Genomic DNA, 23,602 nt, shown 5'->3' on the forward strand with positions numbered 1-23,602 from the left:
AGGGGAGAGGTCAATGGGGGATAAAGGAGACACATGTAATACTTTAAACAATAAAGAGTTTAAATGTTAAAAAAAAAAAAGCTCAGAGATAAAAATAACTTGTCTAAGTGCACATTTTAGTGTTCTTTTCTCAGCATCACATTGGCTCCATTAATTTTTCCCATCTAAACAAGATCAAGTTCTTAAGTATCAATTCCCTGAAGTCAGGTTTATGTAAATTCAACCCAGCCAGTACCCAGATTGCACGAGTTAGCATGAATCAGCCCTGATCTTTTTGGGTCAAAGTATTTTTTAATGCATAGAAAATATACTCTTATTTGCCTTTTCAAGATTAAATATAATTATTAATCATGCTAATATTTTCAGAAAGTTATGTTAATGTTTTCAGAAAGTTTATTTAAGAACATTCCAAATATAACCAACCAACTTTAAAGGAAAAACTTAGTTACCTTCTTTTGTAATCTAATAACAGATGTCCATTTTTTTTCCAAAAGACCAGCATATTTCTTATCTAATTCTTCATTCTAGAGGAAAAAATGAGAACCTTTTAAAAAATGGCTCAACTATGATAGTTCAAGCCATTCAGATCATTTGTCCCTGAGTCTAACTAAATATTACTAAAAATCTTACTATACTAAAAAAAGGTTGAAAACCAAGTTTAGTGCCACATAAATAACAAATGATAAGGTCTGTGAATAACTGAGGTGTCTGTAAATTGCTGATACTTCAGTAAAATCCACTTATAATTGTAAAAAGTAAAACATACCATATCTAATTCAGCTTCTTTTTTAAAAACTGAATATGCCTCTTCATAACCATTTGAACGAAGATAATCTGCTATAGCCCGATTTCTGAAAGAAAACAAATTCAAATGACTCCAAAAAACACAAGTATTTCACAAAAAAGGGACCTGCTCCACCTAAGCCTCTAAAACATTTAGCTTTGTCAAAGTACAGCTTTAATAATATATGTACTATATTATTCTTGAGCTTTTTGCTTTAAGTTTCTAATGTGTTGCTTACCTTACAAGCTGTGGGCACTCTACAGAGGTCAAGATATGGCTTATATTAATAGCTATCAATTTGTAAGAGTAATCATCAATTTTATTCATGTTTACATTTAGCCTTCCTTTACTACTTGTTATAGACACTCAAGAACTAGCAACTGAAGTTTATTTCTGCAGAAAGATTTGTTCTGATAAAATTATAATTAGTAAGTATTTTAATATTAGAGACATCTTTAAACCATTCAGAGTGGGTGAGCCCTAGCCGGTGTGGTTCAGTGGTTAGCATGTCGGCCCACACACTGAAGAGTATGGGGTTCAATTACTGATCAAGAGCACGTATCTGGGTTTCAGGGTCAATCTCTGGCCCCAGTTGGGGCACATGGGGGGGGGGCTGATCTATGTGTCTCTCATATCAATGTTTCTCTATCTCTTACTCTCCCCTCCCTTCCATTCTGTCTTAAAAAAAAAAATCAATGAATAAAATATCCCCAGGTGAGGATTAACAAAACAAAAAAAAGAGTGGGTGAAAAAAAGAGCATAAGCTATAAACTTAGACTAAAACATCATAGACTAAAAACATCCATTTAGAAAGAAATTGAAGCTGAATTAGCAGATGCCTTTTCAGGCTCTCCTTATATTCCTTCAAAGAGAAAATCAGCTACCTCCCTCCTAAGACAACCTACTCCTCTATCAATTTTTGAGCCTTAAGTCTACTGTAATATAATAGTTGCTTGGGATTTCCTTTAAAGCAATCTAAATAATTTAAAAAACTAATCCTATATAATAAAAGGCAAATATACAAATCAACAGAACCATGGAACCCCCCGACGCTATGAGGCACACTGACCACCAGGGGACATACGATCAACGCAGGAGCTGTCCCCTGGTGGTCAGTGCGCTCCCACAGGGGGAGCACTGCTCAGTCAGAAGCCAGGCTCACAGCTGGCGAGCGCAGAGGCGGTGGCGGGAGCCTCTCCCGCCTCTGCAGTAGTGCTAAGGATGTCCGACTGACAGCTTAGGCCGTCTGACTGACAGCTTAGGCCAGCTCCCCGCAGGAAGCGGGCCTAAGCAGTCAGTCAGACATCCCCCGAGGGCTCCCAGACTGCACGAGAGCTGAAGGACCCCCACCACGAGTGCATGAATTTCATGCACCAGGCCACTAGTAGGTATGTATATGTGTGTGTGTATGTATATATATATATGTATGTGTGTGTGTGTGTGTGTGTGTGTATATATTTAAACAAATTTTACATAAGCATTCTTTCCACCATTGAGGCAATATTCCATCCCTGAGGCAATTACTTTACCAGTGTTTTGTGTTTCCTTTCAGAGATAACCCACCTATTAACACACATCCCCGAGTAGTCTTCTAGAGATAATCAATACTTGTTTTTAAAACAAACTGCAGTACATTACATACTAGTATGTCTTACAATGTTACATAAACTCACTTAATCTTAGCTATCATTCTTTTTTTAATCCTCACCCAAGGATATGCTTTTATTGATTTTAGAGAGAGGAAAGGAGAGAGGGGGAGAGGGAGAGAGAGAGAAACAAACATTGATGTGAGAAACACATCGATCGGATGCCTTTTGTATGCACCCCAACAAAGCCGGGGATTGACCCCCAGACCCTTTGGTGTGTGGGGTGATGCTCTAACCACTGAACATACAGGACAGGGCTCACCGACTGTTAATGGCTTGAAGATATCTCTAAAAACTGCAACCTGGGTATGTGCCATGACCAGGAATCGAACCCAAGACCCTTTGGTATGGGATGATGCTCCAACCAAAAGCCACACTGGCCAGTGTAGCAATCATTCTTTATCAAATGTAAAGCTGCCTTCTTCTATATTATACTCCACTATGGAAACATGCATTTACTACTACAAACAATGCTGCTATGACCACCCTTGTATAAATGTAAATGCCATTGCCACCTAATGCCTTAGGAAATAAAAACACTCTAGTAGTATAGAATTGCTAAGATTAAGTTTTAATTCAATGGCATGTTAAAAACAAAAATAAAAAAAGTGAATAAAGATAACAGGAAATTATCTTTATGTTCCATAACAATGATTAAAGCACAATAACTACCTGACCAGTTTGGCTCAGTGGCTAGAGCGTCGGCCTGTGGACTGAAGAGTCCCAGGTTCGATTCTGGTCAAGGGCATGTACCTTGGTTGCGGGCACATCCCCAGTAGGGGGTGTGCAGGAGGCAGCTGATCGATGTTTCTCTCTCATGGATGTTTCTAACTCTCTATCCCTCTCCCTTCCTCTCTGTAAAAAATCAATAAAATATATTTTTTTTAAAAAAAGCACAATAACTAGTGGAAGACAAGGTCAGCACATCATATTCCTGGATAAGGGAGTTGAGGAAATGTAAATTCTTACTATTATTGTGAGTCTATGCCTATGTGCTGCTCATGTCACAGCCTATGCCTTCTGGCCTACTCCACTAAGATCATTTGATTCATTAAGAAATATCTTCTTTACACAGAGCTGAGATCTACTTCTTAATTTCTACCAGGTAGTTAGTTCTACTTGGGCCTTCTAAAACAAAATAGGAATGCAAGGCGTTCTCAAAACATTCCATCAAATATTGTTTTGCCAAAACCTGTATTACAAACCTTAAACAAAAATAAATTTCCTATTCGTTAGAATATTCCAAATAATAAGGGAAACAAGTGACATCTATCTCTTAGCTTTATTTTATTCATCTAAAAAACCAACAGCAAGCAATTGAGGGCAAAATGTCAAGGGTAAACAAATCTTATATGGTACTTGTAAATATTTACAAGCTCCTTAGCTCTACTCCTACCTTCAGGGTCAATCAAGCCTTAATGCCTGAAACTTTGCCTCAACACACTGCACACAGTTTACAACTCTGAAGCTCATATAACAGGCAATATGAAAATGTTACATATGCACAAATTATAGCGATTATAATCTTAATGGGCTTAAAAAAATTTTTTTTTGCCCTGGTCCAGTAGCATAGTTGGTTGGAGCTTCATCCTGTAAACTTAAAGGTTTTGGGTTTGATCCCCATTTGGGCATTTGTGGAAGGTAACCAATCAATGTTTCTCTCTTATATCAATGTTTCTCTCTCTCTCTTGCTCTCTCCCGTCCTCTCTATCTAAAAATCAATAAAAGATATCCAGGTGAGGATTTAAAAAAAAAAAATCCATACTTTGAAATTGCCACTGCAAACCTCTTTCAGCACCGTCTTCTCATGCCATGTTCTATGTCCACATCACCATGTATGCGCATGCACACCTTTTTAAAAAATGCTTTTATTTATTTTAGAAAGAGAGAAACATCTATGTCTCTCTCTCTTTCTACCCCCATTTCCTCTCAAAAAAAAAAAAATCCTCTGGTGAGGATTAACAACCACAATAAAAGAAGTATCCAAGCAATCTGGCTACTAAGAGGTTCCTGTTGAATTTAACAAGTACATTTCCAGAACTTAAAGAAGCCTCAGTATTCCATTCCACAGTAAGGTTTCCAATGAGCACTGCAAAATATTGGAGTTGGGAAGGTGCAGCTGGGACGTTCCGGTAAAGATGGCGGCATAGCACTGACCCGGTGGCTCAGTCGGTTGGAGTATCATCCCATGCACCAAAAGGTTGCAGGTTTGATTCCCAGTCAGGGCATATACATAGGTTGTGGGTTCAATCCCCAATTGGGGCGCAGATGGGAGGCAACTGATCTATGTTTTTCCTCTCACATTGATGTTTCTCTCTCTCTGAAGTTAATGAAAACATATTTTCAGGTGAGGATTAAAACACACACACACCAAGAAACAATGGAGGTGTAGGTAAATACCCTGCTCAGAACCTCCCACCACCACATCAAAATTACAACTGAATTACAGAATTGACACCCTTTAGAATGCCTGAAATCTAGTTGAACAGAAGTCCTATAATAAAGGATATAAAGAAGAAGCCACATGGAGGCTGGTAGAGACTGGTAGGAAGGGTGGAGACTCAGAAAGGGCTGGCCCCACACCTATGTGTGGAGTTTCAAAAGGGAGAGAGCCCTGGCCAAGTAGCTCAGTTGGTTAGAGCATCCTCCAGATCAGTGGTCGCCAACCGGTGGTCCGCGGACCACAGGTGGTTTGTGAGGTCCGAAAGGCTGGCAACTGCTGCTCCAGATGAACCAAGGTTGTCGGTTCAAACTCTAGCCAGGGCACATACAAAAGAAGCAACCAATGAACGTATAAATAAGTGGAACAACAAATCGACTTTCTCTCTCTCAAAAATCAATAAATAAAATTGCCTGTGCACTGAGTTACTTGGACTCACTCTGAATTCCAGCACAGGGGCAGCAGCTGGAAAAGAGCCAGGGACATATGGGAAGGACCTGAATTGTCTGGCTTCAGGACAAGGGCTGGAGGGGAAGCTTTCTCTCAGACAGAAGTGTTGGCAGAGGCCACTGTTCCTTTGTTGAGCCCCGCCCCCGCCCCCCCCCCCAAAGAGCATCAACCTGGCCAACACTGCTCTCCCGCCCTTGTGAATCTCTGAGATCTAACCTGTGGGCCCACCCAAGCTGTTTCCAATGGCTTTTCCATACAAATGGCCTCTCTTGCTTGGCTCATGCTTCTGACTTTCCTAAAATCTTTCAAACAAGCAGCATCTGGCCTCAGCATGACCCATACCTCTGGCTAAGTGGCTCCAGGCCTGGCACTAGTGGCAGCCAGTTTCGATTCATAGCTTGGCCTCTCCTGGGCACTTCTAAACCCAGCACAAGTAGCAGCCATTTGCAGATCACCAGGTGGCCCAGGGCAGGGCACAGATGGTGGCTGACCTTGCACCCTCTGGAAGGCCCCAATGCCAGTACACTTGATGGACAACTTCAGACCACACCGGATTATAACCCAACCACCTCCATGAGCGACACATTCAAGGGGTGAACTCAGTGGGCAACAAAGCCCTACTGAAGTGAGTTCTGCTCCATGGGGTCAGCCCCTGCACAGCAGACTCCTCTACTATAGTAGCAGCTGGTCCTCGCAGCCCATCAGGTTGTGTGTATGGGGGGAATCAGAGGAGGGTCCCTCCCAGCAATGTGCCAAGAGAAACCAAGACTCAACTACAACTACAACAGGACAGTGCATACAGCCCACAAAAGGGTGCACCTGGAGAACCCAGCTCCAGTAACCAGGGAGGCTGCACCACTGGGCCCTACAGGACACCTACAAGGCCACTCTACCAAGTCCAGGAAAGGCAGGAGCTCTACGTAATACACAGAAACAAACATAGGGAAGCAGCTAAAATGAAGAGACAAAGAAATAGGTCCCAAATGAAAGAACTGGAAAATTCTCTAGAAAAAGAACTAAATGAAATGGAGACAAGCAAACTATCAGATATAGAATTCAAAAAATGGCTACAAGGATACTCAAAGAACTTAGTGAGAACTTCAATAGCATAAAAAAGGACATGGAGCCCTGTCTGGCGTGGCTCAGTTGGTTGTAGAGTCATCCTGTATACCGAAAGGCTGTGGGTTTGATTCCAAGTCAGGGTGCGTATGGGAGGCAACCAATCAATGTCTCTCTCTCTCTCTCCCCTCCTTCCTCCCTCCCTCCCTCCCTCTCCCTCTCCTTCTCTCAAATCAATAAAAACATCCTTGGGTGAGGATTAAAAAAAATGAAGACATGGAAACCATAAAAAAGAACCCGTCAGAAATAAAGGATATACGAACTGAAATGACGAATAAATTACTGGGAATCAACAATAGAGTAGATGAAGCAGAAAAGAAATCAGCAATTTGGAATATTAGGAAGCAAAAAACACCAAATCAGAACAGGAAAAAAAAATTGTTTTTAAATAAGGACAGCCCTAACCGGTTTGGCTTACTGGATAGAGCGTCGGCCTGCGGACTGAAAGGTCCCAGGTTCGATTCCAGTCAAGGGCATGTACCTTGGTTGCAGGCACATCCCCAGTAGGGGGTATGCAGGAGGCAACTGGTCAATGTTTCTCTCTCATCGATGTTTCTAACTCTCTATCCCTCTCCCTTCCTCTCTGTAAAAAAATCAATAAAATATATTAAAAATAAATAAATAAATAAATAAATAAGGACAGTGTAAGGAGCTTCTGGGCCAAATTCAAGCATACTAACATTCACATCATGGGAATACTGGGAGAAGAGAAAGAGCAAGAAATTGAAAACATTTGAAAAAATGATGTAAAACTTCACTAACCCGATGAAGGAAATAGACATACAAGTCCAGGAAGCACAGAGAATCCCAAACAAGATGAACCGAAGAGACCCACACCAAAAAACATCAAAATTAAAATGCTAAAGTTAAAGACAAAGAGAGAATCTTAAAAGCAGCAAGAGGAAAGCAAATAGTTACTTACAAGGGAGCTCTCATAAGATTGTCAACTGATTTCTCAACAGGAACTTTGTAGGCCAGAAGGGATTGGCACGAAATAGTCAAAGTGATGAAAAATAAGGATCTACAACCAAGATTTCTCTAACCAGCGAAGCTATCATTTAGAATTGAAGGGCAGATAAAGCGCTTCCCAGACAAGAAAAAGATAAAAAAGTCCATCACCACTAAACTGGTCTTATAAGAAATGTTAAATGGTCTTTTAAAAATAAAAAAAATAAAAATATGAATAATAAGCCCTGGCTGGTATGGTTCAATTGGTTGTGTAACCAAGGGTAGCATGTTCAATTTCCAGTCAGGGCACATACTTAGGTTGCAAGTTCCAACCCCAGTTGGGACATATATGGAAGACAACCAATTGATGTTCTCTCTCACATTGATGTTTCTATCTTTTTCCCTCTCTCCTTTACCCTCTCTCTAAAAATCATAAGCATATCCTCAAGTGAGGATTAAAATAATAATAATAATAATAATAATAATAATAGTAAGGCAATAAATATATCTATCAACAATTACTTAAAACAAGACCCTTACATATGCTGTCTACATGACACACAGGCTGAAAGTAAAGGGATGGAAAAGGATATATCATGAAAATGGAAACAAGACAAAAACAAAATAAAGCTGGGGTGACAGTACTTTTACCAGACAAAATAGACATTTAAACAGAAACGAAAATGAGACAAAAAAGGACCCAGCAACTCCACTCACTTCTGGGTATTTACCCAAAGAAACTCAAAACACTAAATCAAAGATGTATACATCTATGTTTATTTTATTGTAGCATTATTTACAATAGCCAAGATATGGAAGCAACTTAAGTGTCCATCAGTAGATGAATGGATAAAGAAGAAGTGGTGCATATATACAATGGATATGATTCAGCCATACCAAAGGATGAAATCTTGCCAGAAGCAACAATATGGATGGACCTAAAAGGTATTGTGCAAAGTGAAGTAAGTCAGACAGAGAAAGACAAATGCCACATATTTTCACTTATATGTGGAATCTAAAAAACAAAATACACAGAACAAGCAGAACAGAAACAAGCTCTTAGATATAGAGAACATTTTAACAGTTGCCAGATGGGAGATGAGGTTGCAAGCCAACCCCAGTTGGGACATATATGGAAGACAACCAATTGATGTTCTCTCTCACATTGATGTTTCTATCTTTTTCCCTCTCTCCTTTACCCTCTCTCTAAAAATCATAAGCATATCCTCAAGTGAGGATTAAAATAATAATAATAATAATAATAATAATAATAGTAAGGCAATAAATATATCTATCAACAATTACTTAAAACAAGACCCTTACATATGCTGTCTACATGACACACAGGCTGAAAGTAAAGGGATGGAAAAGGATATATCATGAAAATGGAAACAAGACAAAAACAAAATAAAGCTGGGGTGACAGTACTTTTACCAGACAAAATAGACATTTAAACAGAAACGAAAATGAGACAAAAAAGGACCCAGCAACTCCACTCACTTCTGGGTATTTACCCAAAGAAACTCAAAACACTAAATCAAAGATGTATACATCTATGTTTATTTTATTGTAGCATTATTTACAATAGCCAAGATATGGAAGCAACTTAAGTGTCCATCAGTAGATGAATGGATAAAGAAGAAGTGGTGCATATATACAATGGATATGATTCAGCCATACCAAAGGATGAAATCTTGCCAGAAGCAACAATATGGATGGACCTAAAAGGTATTGTGCAAAGTGAAGTAAGTCAGACAGAGAAAGACAAATGCCACATATTTTCACTTATATGTGGAATCTAAAAAACAAAATACACAGAACAAGCAGAACAGAAACAAGCTCTTAGATATAGAGAACATTTTAACAGTTGCCAGATGGGAGATGGGTTGGGGAAATGGGTGAAAAAGATGAAGAGATTTAAAGGTACAAAATGGAGTTATAGAATAATCATGGAGATGTAAAGTACAGCACAGTCAATAATGGTGCCAGATGGGCACTCAATTTATTAGGAGTGATCACCTCTTAAGTTATATAAATATCTAATCACAGGGTTGTACACCAGAAATGAATGTAATATTGTACTTCAACTATAATTTAAAAATAAAAAATATCAGTGATGGACCACTTTCTCTATATTGAAGGTAAATGTTTAGCTAATAACACTATGACATGTAAAAGTTTAGAAAAAGAAAAGAGATACCAGATGGGATCAATAATATAATACTGAATCCCCCCAAAAGCAATATATATGTAGAAAAATAAAGCAAATAAATTAGAATTAAAATTTAGTAATTTTTAAAAAATATTTTTATTGATTTCAAAGAAGGGAGAGGGAGAGAGATAGAAACATCAATGATAAGAGAGAATCATTCATAGGCTTCCTGCTGCACAACCCACAGTAGAGCAACCCAGGCATAAGCCCTGACCAGGCATTGAACCGTGACCTCCTGGTTCATAGATCAGTGCTCAACCACTGAGCCATGCTGGCTGGGCTAAAACTAAAATTTAAATGAGTCTGATACCATTAGGGATAATTGTACAACATACTGGTGTTGTATAAAGTCTACAACTCAGTCCCAGAAGAGTCTAGTCAATTCTATTTCCTTAAAAAATATATATATTTTTTAATTGATTTCAAAGAGGAAGGGAGAAGGAGGTAGAGATAAAAACATCAATGATGAGAGAGAATCATTGATCGGCTGCCTCCTGCATGCCCCCTACTGGGGATCAAGCCCGCAACCCAAGCATGTGGCCTGGACTGGAATTGAACCGGGACCCTCCAGTCCGCAGGCCAACGCACTATGCACTGAGCCAAACCAGCTAGGGCTATTCTCATATTTAGACAAATTTTTTTTTTAATTTTTTAAAATATATTTTATTGATTTTTTACAGAGAGGAAGGGAGAGGGATAGAGAGTTAGAAACATCGATGAGAGAGAAACATCGATCAGCTGCCTCCTGCACACCTCCTACTGGGGATGTGCCCGCAACCCAGGTACATGCCCATGACTGGAATCGAACCTGGGACCTTTTAGTCCGCATGCCGACGCTCTATCCGCTGAGCCAAACCGGTTAGGGCAGTGGTCGGCAGACAAAATTTTTTGAGTAATGAAACCACAAAACAGAAGACACCTCTGAACAGTTCAGTTTTGATCCACTCCCTTCTTATTTATGTTTGCTTCTTTACTTTCTACAACTGTAAAATAAGATAAATGAAGATATTATATGACTTCACTCTAACTGGGCTAGACTCCCAATTATGTTGTTTCAAGTTAATGATATACATACATATTATTGACTGACATTTAAAAAGAAGTTGCATGATTTAGTATTAGTCAAAGGTCAGCAATGTCTGCAGAGAGGTGGAAACTTTGCCTCAGTTCCTCAGTACAATTTGCAACTTTTAAAACATATTATCCCTTTCCCTCTAACTTAATGTAAATCTACAGTAATTATAAGACATTTATTTTATTTAACTGTGAGATCCATTTAGAATTCAGTAAAAAATTATTTTGCATACTTAAAAAACCCATAAGGAAAAGTTAGGCTGTACAATAGGAATAGTCAATATACTATCATGTATTGAGAAAGTTAAAAATTTACATTTTTTTAAATGTACAGCAAATTTTCACTATAAAAGTAGGAAGGAGGAAAAGATGAATGTCTCTTATATTCCCAGCTTTATACCAGGAAAAATAAAAGAGGATTACTGTAGGTCGGTCCCTTGCCATCCAGTAGGAACTTGTAAATTGATCTGAGGAGCAAAACCAAAGTTACCAAAGTGTATGAAACCTAATTTAAAAAGAGAGAAATGAGATTCAATGGAGGAATCTTTTTATAAAGGCAAGATGTGAATTGGGCCTTAAAGAAAAAAGAAAAAAAGGAAGGCACTATAGGCAGGAGAAAGGAAATGAGAATAGTACATGATGGAGATCTCAATGTATATTTGATCAGATTCTTCAACATTCTTGATTTTAAAACATTTCTTAACAATGGAAAGGTCTTCATTAACATTAAAAAAGATTTTAAAAGATACTGCCTCATTAATAATTTAAAAAGAAATCTCTAAAGAAATAAAAAAAACTCTCAAAACTTCAACCAAATATAATAGTCAATAGTAAAATCCTAGAAATATCTGCACTGTCAAGAACAAGACAAAGACACCTATAATCACTATTATTATTTTAAATTGTTCCAAAAGCAATCCATCTATTTAATATCTATAAATATTGAAAATGAGATTAAGATGAGAGAAATGGCTGGAAAGACAGTATAGAAACATTCTTAAGGAAAAGCAAGGCAAGAAAAAGCAGTTTAATGAAAGTGGTATTTTAAAAGGACATATTTTGTCAGGAGTATACAAGTAAATTAGATAGGATAGTAACTAAAGAAAAATCATCACATAGTAAGTAAGTCAAGCCCTAAAGAATACAAGTGAAGATCCCTTAGAACAGGTCATCTCATAGGAGACATAGCAGAAGTCCCTCCAGACTCGGTGTTGTGCCATGGGGAAGAGAGATGGATTTGTAAACCCTGGAGTGAGATTTGCCTACCCGAGGCTGCAACTGTGCGAAGACCCCGGGTGAAGCCACCATCAACCATGTCTGATCAGGAGGCAAAACCTTCAACTGAGGACTTGTGGGATAAGAAGAATACATTAAACTCAAAGTAATTGGACAGTATAGCAGTGAGATTCACTTCAAAGTAAAAATGACAACAAATCTCAAGTAATGCAAAGATTCAGTGTCAAAGGCAAGGATTTCCAATGAATTCACGAAGGTTCCTCTTTGAAGGTCAGAGAATTACTGAATAATCACACTCCAAAAGAACTGGGAACGGAGCTAGAAGATGTGATTGAAGTTTTATGAGAAGGTCATTCAACTGTTTAGATATTTTTTTTATTTTCCCTCAATCTTTTCTTTATTTTTAAAAAGTTCTTTTGTAATGTTGTGTTCAACATGGAATTGAAAACTGACACACACACATAAACACACACATACCCTTCCACCTCTTTAAAACAAGGGTAGGGAATGTCTAGCCAGAGGGTCATATAAGACCGGCAAAATCATTTGGTCTGGCCCTGCCAAGGCATTAGGGGTGAGTTAATTAAATGTTTGGCCAAAAAAAGCAGGCTACTTTTTTTTTTTTTTTTTTTACATTTTTATTGATTTCAGAGAGGAAGGGAGAGGGAGTGAGGAAACATCAATGATGAGAGAGAATCACTGATCAGCTGCCTCCTGCACACTGCCCCCTACTGGGGATCAAGCCCGCAACCAGGGCCTGTGCCCTGACCGGGAATTGAACCCTAACCTCCTAGTTCAGTGATGGCGAACCTTTTGAGCTCAGCGTGTCAGCATTTTGAAAAACCCTAACTTAACTCTGGTGCCCTTGTCACATATAGAAATTTTTTGATATTTGCAATCATAGTAAAACAAAGACTTATATTTTTGATATTTATTTTATATATTTAAATGCCATTTAACAAAGAAAAATCAACCAAAAAATGAGTTCGCGTGTCACCTCTGACACGCATGTCATAGGTTCACTATCACTGTCCTAGTTCATAGGTCTACCCTCAACCACTGAGCCACACCAGGCTTTTAAATTGATAATTTTGTATGGCCTGCGAATAATGTTATAAATATCCAAATGGCCCTTGGCAGAAAAAAGGCTCCCACCCCTGCTTTAAAACATCTATTAATTTGAATTCTAGTGCCCATTATTCATTACTGTTTGTTTTCATTGTGCTGACTTTTGGTGTTCAAACCTCAGCCCCCTTCAGATTGCCCTCTTCTTTTGAAATGTTACATGTGTGCATAGGAGGCCACCTTTTCCAGGACTGTGCATTTTCAGCCTTGTGGTAAATAAAGTTGACCAATGCAAGTGTGCATGATGACTTTCTAATTGGCTCTGAAGTTCCAGCATGTGATTGCTTTACTCTTGGACTATGACTTTCAGTGGGAGATGGAAGTTTTCAGAGAACTGAACTGTGGAAAAATGACCTTTCCTCAACTTGAAGCTACTTTTAAAATCTAGACCAAAAGAAGAGTATCAGCTTGGGGTCAAGATGACAGATAAGCCCTAGCCAGTTTGGCTCAGTGGATAGAGTGTCGGACTGCAGACTGAAGGGTCTCGAGTTCGGACAAGGGTAAATACCTGGACTGCGGGCTCCATACCTGGCCCTAGTCAGGAAGGGCATGTGCAGGTGGCAACCAATTGATGTGTTTCTCTCTCACACTGATGTCTTTCCCCTGTCCCTGTCTCTCCCCTGTCCCTGTCCCTTCCACTCTCTCTAGAAATCAATGGGAAAATATCCTTGGGTGAGGATTAAAAAACCAAAAAGATGACAGATAAAGTGAGAGTAAGTACTAACTCCAAAGATGGCTTAACTGATGAGAAAGCATTTTAAGAGCAAAGAAAAATCTTGTCAGAAGATCCCAGAAAAATTCTAATTTTCATTAGCAGTTAATAACGTTATTCCTGCAGAAGTGTGTACAATAGAATACTGTTCTTTTTCATCTTATTTGTACTTCTTGGTCTGGGATATGGGTTTTAAATAGACATCTATACCAGCTTCATTAAAATAAACAAAACACTTCAATTACCTGGCTAAATATTAGGTTCTATTTGTTGTTGATGGAGCAGTGTTTACCCTGCATTGAAAAGCAGAATAGTAAATAATCAACAATACTGCTAATAATAAATTTATATCTTTGGAGTTAGTATGGGTCAAGTCATAATATATGGCTACCATTTCACTGCTGTCTGATGAATCATTTATTTGTGTATGTTGTAAGTTGGTTGTCTAGTTTCATTTTTTTTGCATGTATCTGTCCAATTTTCCCAACACCATTATTTATCTCTCGTAGCAATATGTTTATGGATACATCTCCTAGGGCAAAGGAAATAAGGAGAAAATAAGCAAATGGGACTATATCAAAATAAAAAGCTTCTGCACAGCAGAAACCATCAACAAACGAAAAGGAAGCCCACTGTATGGGAGAACATGTTTGGCAATGATACATCTGATAAAGAGTTAATATCCAAAATATATAAGGAACTCATACAACTTAACAAAAGACGAACAATCCAATGGGAATTTAAAAATGGGCAAAGGACCTAAATAGACACTTCTCCAAAGTGGACATACAGATGACCAAGAGACATATGAAAAAATGCTCAGAGTCACTGCTCATCAGAGAGATGCAAATTAAAACGACAATGAGGTATCACCTCATACCTGTCAGAATGGCTACCATCAACAAATCAACAAATGACAAGTGCTGGCAAGGATGTGGAGAAAAGGGAACCCTAGTGCACTGCTGGTGGGAATGCAGACTGCTACAGTCATTATGGAAAACAGTATGGAGTAAAAAAATTAAATACGGAACTGCCATTTGATCCAGTGATCCCACTTCCAGGAATATATCCTAAGAAACCCAAAATACCAATCAGAAAGAATGTATGCACACCTATGTTCATAGCAGCACAATTTACAATAGCTAAGATCTGGAAACAGCCCAAGTGCCCATCCGTAGATGAGTGGATAAAAAAGCTGTGGTACATTTATACCATGGAATACTACGTAGCAGTAAAAAAGAATCTCTTACCCTTTGAGGCAGCATGGAAGGACCTGGAAAATATCATGCTAAGTGAAATAAGTCAGTCAGAGAAAGACAAATATCACATGATCTCACTCATATGTGGAATCTAAATAACAAAATAAACTGATGAACGAAGTGGATCCAGAGACATGGGAGCATGGAACAGAGTGCGGAATCTTAGAGGGAAGGCCAGGGAGGGTGGGTGGGTGGAAGGTAATCAACCAAAGACCTTGTATGCATTTATGCATAACCCATGGACACACAGTGGGGTGGCGAGGGACTGGGGTGAAGGTGGGCTAGAAAGGGTCAATGGAGGGAAAGGGAAGGACATATGTAATACTTTCAACAATAAAGATTTAAAAAAAAGTTTCATCTGGATTCAAGTTTATTTTTAGTACAATCTTGTACTAATACTTTGCCAAACAGCTCACCTTTTCTCTATTGACGTGAACTTTACTTGCCTACCCCACAGTATTTTATTTATTACTTTACAGTAATGTTTGAATATTTGGTACAATCATTTCCTTTCTTTTAAAAATATTTTTTTAATTGATTTCAGAGAGGAAGGGAGAGGGGGAGAGAGAAACATCAATGATGAGAGAGAATCATTGACCAGCTGTCTCCTGCATGCCCCACACTGGGGATTGAGCCCACAACCCAGGCATGTGCCCTGACCAGGAATCAAACATGATCTCCTGGTTCACAGGTCAACGCTCAACCACTGAGCTATGCCAGCCTGGCAGTTCCTTTCTTATTAATCCTTTAAAAATTTTTTTCAACTATTTTTCTCTCCCAGATGAATTTTAGAATTAAGTTGGTCAAATTTATGGAAAATTCTATTTAAATTTTGAATGGGGTTGTATTTAATTTTATTAATAATTTGAGATTTATGTCATCTTCCAATTATTCACTTTTTTTCACCATAAAAAGGCAAATAAATATTTTCTACTACATACCCAATAACAGAAATAATTCATTATTGTATGCCATCTTGTTTCTGGTCACCACACTAAATTCAATCATTCTAACTGTTGATTCTTTTCAATTTGTTATATTATTCAATATCTTTATATCTGAGTTCATATTAAAATTAGCTTATTATAATATTTTATTATTTTCCTCTTGCCTAGTGTTGCTATCAGGGTTATTCTAGCTTCCTAAAATGAGATCCTAAGTTTTCCATCTCTTTCTATTCTGGAAGAGGCCATATAATCTGGAAAGTTACCAGTAATTAAAGATTCAACATAATTAGAGTCTAGGTTTGAAAACTGTCTAGATTTCAAGTCTGTAACTATCTTACAATTTCCTCTATAGTTAATGAGCCATACAAGTTTTCTACTTCCTCCTTGACCAATTTTATCATACACACATACACACACACACACACACACACACACACACACACACACACAGATATTAAAAGAAAAAGCAGGGGGACATCAATGATATGGGGTGAGTTCCAACAGATGTTAAGTGAAAAAGAGTAAAAGTACAAAAGAACACAAATAGCATGCTACCTTTTTATTAAGAAAGGAGGAACCAGAAAACATACATATATCTCTCTTATAAGGTTGGTTCCTATAAGAGGTAAGGATGGGTAACTTAGAAGGGATTCTGAAGAGAATAAAACTTCTGCGTATAACTTTTTGGATAATCTTATGCATATTCAAAATATTATATTGTTAACAAGGATGGGAAGGGAAGGATGCAGAAAACTGAAAAACTAGAACAGATGAACCCAAATGTATTTAAAATGAATAATATAACCACATGAAGAGGGAAAACACAAAATAAAATTAATCCAAGTAATCTGCAAAAATAGTACAGTAAGCCCTCACTTCACATAATCAATAGGTTTTTTGGAACTGCAATGAAATGACAGATAATGAAACCAATTTTACCATAGGCTAATGGATATAAAACAAAAGTCAAGTTCCTATGACATTTCATCAACATTGTAATGAAAAGAGATGCTTCTGAACAAAACGACCTTATTGGAGGACCTGCTTGTATTTGATTATATACTATCTGTCTTGGGTAGGGTAGATGGAGGGAAAACTGTGTACAAATTGTGAACCCTTTCCAGGGTTTGTTTATTTTTTTAAGTGGTATGAACATAATAATTCTGAAACTATTTTAGAAGTATTATAGGACTGAGCAAATGAGTTGAGAGTCAGGGTCTCACTATAAAAAGAGAAAAATAAGTACTACAGAGGGAAAGACAAGAAAAAAAACTTGTGAAAATATACTGGAATTAGAAGTATCAGTGTAGCCTAATGATTTCTAAAATAAATATGTGTGTGTGTGTGTGTGTGTGTGTGTGTGTGTGTGTATCTATACACCAGTTCTCAACTGGAGGAAATTTTGCCCCCGCCCCCCCCCAGAGGACAGTGGCAACATCTAGAGACATTGGTGATTGCAGCATCTAGTGGGTAGAGGCCAGGAATGTTGCTAAACAACCAACAGTGTACATGACAGGCCCCATAGCAAAAAATTATTTAGCCTAAATTGTCAACAGTGCCAAGACTGAGAAATCTTAGTACATATATATACACCAAGTGTCTGTGCATATGTTTATATATCCATGTATTTCCTAGTTCTGTTTACTCAAAGGACGTAGAAACAAAGACAACCCAGTGGCAATAAGTACACTTAATGCCCATATCTTTCCGTGTTTTGTTTTGTTTTTTTTTAAAGTATTCTGAAAATGCAATTAAAAAAATTTTTTAATGCTCATATGAAGATTTTTTCCACTGATCTTTTAGAAAGAGTGGAAGAGAGGGAAAGACAGACAGAAACATTGATGTGAGAGAAACACATCAATTGGTCTCCTCCTACATGCATCCCATCCAGGGTCTGGGCCATGGAGGAGCCTGCAACCATGGTATGTGCCCTTGACTGGAATCGAATCCAGGACCCTTTGGTCCACAGGCCCTCTATCCACTGAGCTAAACCGGCTAGGGCAATGCTCATATCTTGATCTCTAATACCATTCCCCACTAAGAGGAACCAGGGCTTGTTGGAGAAATGGTTGATTCTAGGTTTAAGGCAAGATTGGTACACAACAAGCCTGGAACATCTTATAATGCCAGAAAGTAAGAAAATGCAATAAAAAATGATAGGGGCATATGTAAGAGCCAACAGAAGAGTCTCCTAGAGCAGCGGTCGCCAACCTTTCGGATCGCTGCTCCAAAGATTTCCCTTAAACCAGCGGTCGCCAATCTTTCGGACTTCATGGACCACCAGTGGTCCGCGGACCACCGGTTGGCGACCGCTATCCTAGAAGACAACCTAGAACAATTCACACACCAAAACAGTAAGTATAGTAGTGAATGATGAAACTATTGAAAATATAAGAACCCATGAGTTCATACCAATAATGAAAAGTCAACAAAAGGAGAAAAAGATCCCTTGAATATAGTAAAATGCTTAGTGCTGACTAGCAAATGAAGAAAGAATAAAAGTGTTGAGGCCTAGCCAGTTTGGCTCAGTGGACAGAGAGCATCAGCCTCCAGACCCAACGGTCCCAGGTTAGATTCCAGTCAAGGGCATGTACCTCGGTTGCAGGCTCCTCCCTGGCTGGGCCCTGGTTGGGGTGCCTGCAGGCGGCCACCAATTGATGTGTTTCTCTCACATTGATATTTCTCTTTCCTCCTTTCTTCCATTCTCTCTAAAAAACAATGGAAAAATATCCTCGGGTGAGGATTATAAAAAAAATATATATTTTTTAAAATATATTTTATTGATTTTTTTACAGAGAGGAAGGGAGAGAGATAGAGAGTTAGAAACATCGATGAGAGAGAAACATCGATCAGCTGCCTCCTGCACATCTCCTACTGGGGATGTGCCCGCAACCCAGGTACATGCCCTTGACCGGAATAGAACCTGGGACCTTTCAGTCCGCAGGCCGACGCTCTATCCACTGAGCCAAACCGGTTTCGGCTAAAAAAATATTTTTATCTAATTGTCTTCAAAGCAAGAAAGGTTGAGGAAATGTTTCAGATTAAATGACACTTATGACAACTGACCACAATACCTAATCCTGGACTGGATGGTGTACTAGAGAGGATTAAAATATTGCCATAAAGGACATTATTGGGTCAACTGACAAAATGTGAGTATGGAAGATAGGTTAAATAAAAGTATTGTTTCAATGTTTTAAATTTACTGAAATTGCTAACTTTACTTGGTTTTATATAAGAATATCCTTATTCTTAGGAACTGTGTACTAAAGTATCTCAGAGAAAGGTCCTTGATGTATGCAACTTACTCTGTCTATACAACCCCCCCCCACACACAACACACACACACAGTTACAGAGTGCAAAATGATACAAAATGTTACCAATAGGTGAATTTAGATAAAATGTATATAAATATTCTTTGTACTAATCTATAAATTTGAAATTATTCCCAATTATACAGTTTAAAAAGCCACAGAAAATTTTAAAAGCCTAGAACACAAAACTAAATATTTTCCACTATATTCTTCACCTACAAAAAATAAAATGCTATAAAATCCTATATAGCAATGATCAAATCATTTTCATGCCTATCTAGTTAATGCACTTGCATTAACTATTACGTTAGCCACCTCATAAAGTTCAAATCCTATAAGAGCCAAAGGATGATAAAAAATACATAAGGCAAAGGAAAGGCATTAGCAGTAACAACAACAAAAAAGCTTTTATTTTTCTATTCTAATACATGTATCTAGACAAAATAATTTAGAAGTGTTTTGAAGCACCTATCTTCCAAATGAACATAATTATATATTAAGACAAACTTGAGATAAAACTTATCCCAACTAACTTGATTTGCTTTAAATTTATAGACAATAAGGTCACAAGAGTAAATAGTGCTATATCAAAGTACGACCCAGTTTTAAAATCAGATCCAAATGCCCACATCAATATTTAAACACTCCTAACAATTTTAATATGAAAATAGATCTCCTAAAGCTGTATTTTAATTTACTACTTTGTCCTTTATGAGAGAATATTTTAACACACACACAAACAACAGAGAAACTTACAGTTCATCTCGTTGTCTTTGGGACAGCACCATTTTGGCTGTAATGTCAAGCTTATTTGATATAGTGGTATGTCCCCTTCCTTTGGGAAATCAAAAGGCTTTGCAATCCCTGGATTTGTAATTAAATATTCCACTAAGTGACTTCCACGCAGGAGAAGATGATTCTTTTATAAGTGAATTCAACCAGTAACCAGGAGATATTCAGCAAGTAAGATTCATTCCACCTAAGGAAAAAGAGAAAAAAGATTATTTCTTTCACTTAGAATTTAAATTACTTCTAAATTATTACTTGCAATACAACACACTTTCAAAGATGAGGTTTATTATGATGCTAATACGAATAGTAGGTGATATTTTCAACCTACTATGAAAATCAATGCCAAAAATATATAGTATTTTATGCATTTTAAATTATCTTTAACTAGAGGCCCGGTACATGAAATTCGTGCACTGGAGGGGGTGTGTGTGTGTGTGTGTGTGTGTGTGTCCTCAGCCTGGCCTGCACCCTCTAGCAGTCCAGGAGCCCTCGGGGGATGTCCGACTGATGGCTTAGGGGAGCAGGCCTAAGCTGTCAGTTGGACATCCTTAGCACTGCTGCAGAGGCGGGACAGGCTTGCCAGTTGTGAGCCTGGCTTCTGGCTGAGTGGCACTCCCCCTGTGGGAGCACACTGACCACCAGGGGTCAGTTCCTGCGTTGAGCATCTGCCCCCTGGTGGTTAGTGTGCATCATAGCGATCAGTCATTCCACTGTGTGGTCTATTTGCATATTAGCCTTTTATTATATAGGATAGTTTCCAGCACTATTTTTATTTATTTTTTAGTTTTTTTGTTAATCCTCACTCCAGGATATTTTTCCATTGATTTTTAGAGCGAACAGAAAGGAGGGGGAGAGAAAGAAAGAGAAAAATATTGATGTGAGAGAGACACGTTGATTGGTTGCCTTCTGCACGCACCCCCAGGGCCGGAAGGATCAAACGTGCAACCCAGGCACATGCCCTGGCCAGAATTTAATCCAGGACCCTTTTGTCCACGGGCCGACGCTCTATCCACTGAGACAAACTGGCTAGGGAAGCACTATTTTTAAATTTACCCAGTCTCTACCAGTCACCCACCAGATTTTGATACTAATTTTATTAAATTTCAAATATTAACATATAACTTCTCTGCCTGGCCAGTGTGGCCCAGTGGTTAAGCATCAACCTCTAGGTCATGGTTCAATTCCTGGTCGGTCAGGGCACATGCCCAGGATGCAAGCTCAATCAACTGTTGGGGGTGTACAGAAAGCAGCTGATCAATGATTCTCTTATCACTGATGTTTCTCTCTCTTCCTCTCCCTGACTCTCTAAAATTAATAAAAATATATTAAAACCAAAACATATAACTTCTCTAGAAGACAATAATTTTAATTTTCTCTTAAAGTAAAATAATAAAGATGTGGTACATATATAAGATGGAATACTACTACTCAGCCATAAGAAAGGATGAAATAGTGCCATTTGCAACAACATGGATAGACTTTGAGAACATTATGCTAAGGGAAATGAGTCAGTCAGAAAAAGCTAAGAACCATATGATTTCACTCATATGTGGGATATAAAACTGAAACTCGTGAACACAAACAGCACTGTGGTGGTTGTCAGAGGGAAGGGGTTGGAGGGTGAAGGGGAACGGTGACAAGAGATTTGACTTTGGGTGGTGGGCACATGGTGCTATATACAGATCTTGTAACATAGAAACCCACACCTTAAACCTGTATGTTCATATTGACCAATGTCACTGCAATAAATTTAATTTTTTAAAAAAATATTCTAATTTACAAAAAAAGCTATAATCTGAAAAAGGTATGACAGATGATTTCATAAAGTGTCAAAAGACACCAAACCAACCTGAAGTAACCTACAAGATTAAATATTAGTCACCAATAACCTTAGAATAGCTGATATTTACAATGTAAATAAACTATTTAGTAATCTAATGCCCTTAACTAATACATATAATCAAGAAATAAGTTAACATTATTTTTATTTTGTGTTCTTTAGAAGCATGCTTAAAAAAAACAAAAAAAGAGAAAGAGAAAAAAGAAAATAAAAAACTGAATGAACTACCCTAGATTTTATGTATTCACACAGAAATCTAATTCTCTAACCTAGTTTTTAGATATTACTTAGTATTTCAGAGCCCCTTCTTTATACTTATAACACTATGAAATCAATGTATTGTGATCAGTTCAATTAGAGTAAATGTAGGTAAAAGAAAAATCAAGCTTTCTTAAAGAATTATTCTTCAAATCTCCCAATTTATAAAAAGTTTGTCTTATCATGTATAAAAATAGCTAGGTAGAATTTTTGTTGTATTTAGGAAATATATCTGAGACAATCTTACTTAAAATCCAGAGTACTGGTATATACAAAATTCAATCGGAAGGGACACTTTAAAGAAGTAGAAAATCATCCTCTAAATGAAATGAAATTAACATCTAATAGAGGGTCTGTGGGTCCACCCATAAATATATCAAGAGGCACAAGATGGACAGAGGAGACAAAGAGCACTTCTTTACTACATTTTTCAAGCCTTAGCAGGCACTATTCCAGGCACCGAGGATACAGTGGTAAATAAGCTAGTCTAGGAAAAAGGAGCAAACCAAGGTTTTAAATACGGAGTCCTGAATCACAAAGTGAACGCTCAGATATTCCCCATGGCAGCTTCCATTTAAATGGAGATCCTTCTCCATTGAGCAATTCTAGTAAATATAATCAGGGATTTTATTGTCTTTAATGATTCTTCCGACCTGAAGGCCAGCTAGCTCAAAATGATAGCTAAAAACCATCACTACCACCATGTCTAAATCACCAAAATATGACTGTTAGTAATAAATTTAGGGATTGAGAACCAAACACAATGGACAACCCAGAAAACCATCCCTCTTTGTTATTTAACAATTCCTAGTTATTTAAGCCTCACTTTTCTAAGCCTTAATTGTCACCAAGTTAAAGCATCTAGGTCTCATACACTCTGACAAAGGTCACAATAGGGTAAGAATAATTTGATGGTGGTGATTATTTGAACTGCCTACAGGTTTCTATTAACTGGGACAGTGTATGTAATACACTGACAGAGAATTAATAATATAAATCAAAATGAAAAAGGAACATGGCAAAAATCCACTATGTATGTACTTAGGTGTACCAGTTAATAATGCAGATTTTTTTCAATAGATGGAGTTACACATGTTGATATATCTGCGATTTGATATGTACGCTATTTTGTTGTATTGACAGCAAGCTTCAAAACTTTATATGTCAAATTTGCTGAAGGTGTTAACATCATAGATATTTTTAAGCTTAAAAATGTCGAATTTCGTGCCAAAAAAGAGCATTTGCAGGAAGTTTTAATTCATTATTTTGAAGAAAAAGTTATCGTATACTTCGGGAAACTTATGGTGAACATGCTCCATCTCAAGATACTTGTGAACGCTTGTTTAAACGCTTTAAAAGTGATGATTTTGATGTGAAAGACAAAGAATGTCCAGGTCAACCAAAAAAGTTTGAAGACCAACAATTACAAGCATTATTGGATGAA

At 37.7% G+C, this 23,602-nt stretch overlaps 1 protein-coding gene across 2 annotated transcripts in view; it reads right to left on the reverse strand.

Moving 5' to 3' along the window:
• PAFAH1B1 (platelet-activating factor acetylhydrolase 1b, regulatory subunit 1 (45kDa)) overlaps positions 1–23,602 on the reverse strand; it is a 41,824-nt gene that overhangs the window by 17,563 nt on the left and 659 nt on the right. The window contains exons 1-4 of one of the 2 annotated variants that reach the window (XM_014529277.1): positions 14,138–14,243; positions 13,992–14,039; positions 767–851; positions 450–524 (exon numbers count right to left, since the gene is read on the reverse strand). In XM_014529277.1, the coding sequence (XP_014384763.1) occupies positions 450–524; positions 767–769 (78 nt within the window). In that variant the 5' untranslated portion in view covers positions 770–851; positions 13,992–14,039; positions 14,138–14,243. Of the gene's footprint in view, positions 1–449; positions 525–766; positions 852–13,991; positions 14,040–14,137; positions 14,244–20,024; positions 20,248–23,602 lie in introns of those variants that run through there. The other variant, XM_005858296.2, reaches the window with a different exon arrangement.

This window comes from Myotis brandtii, unplaced genomic scaffold (genome assembly GCF_000412655.1).
Source record: "Myotis brandtii unplaced genomic scaffold, ASM41265v1 scaffold1167, whole genome shotgun sequence".
NCBI lineage: Eukaryota > Metazoa > Chordata > Mammalia > Chiroptera > Vespertilionidae > Myotis > Myotis brandtii.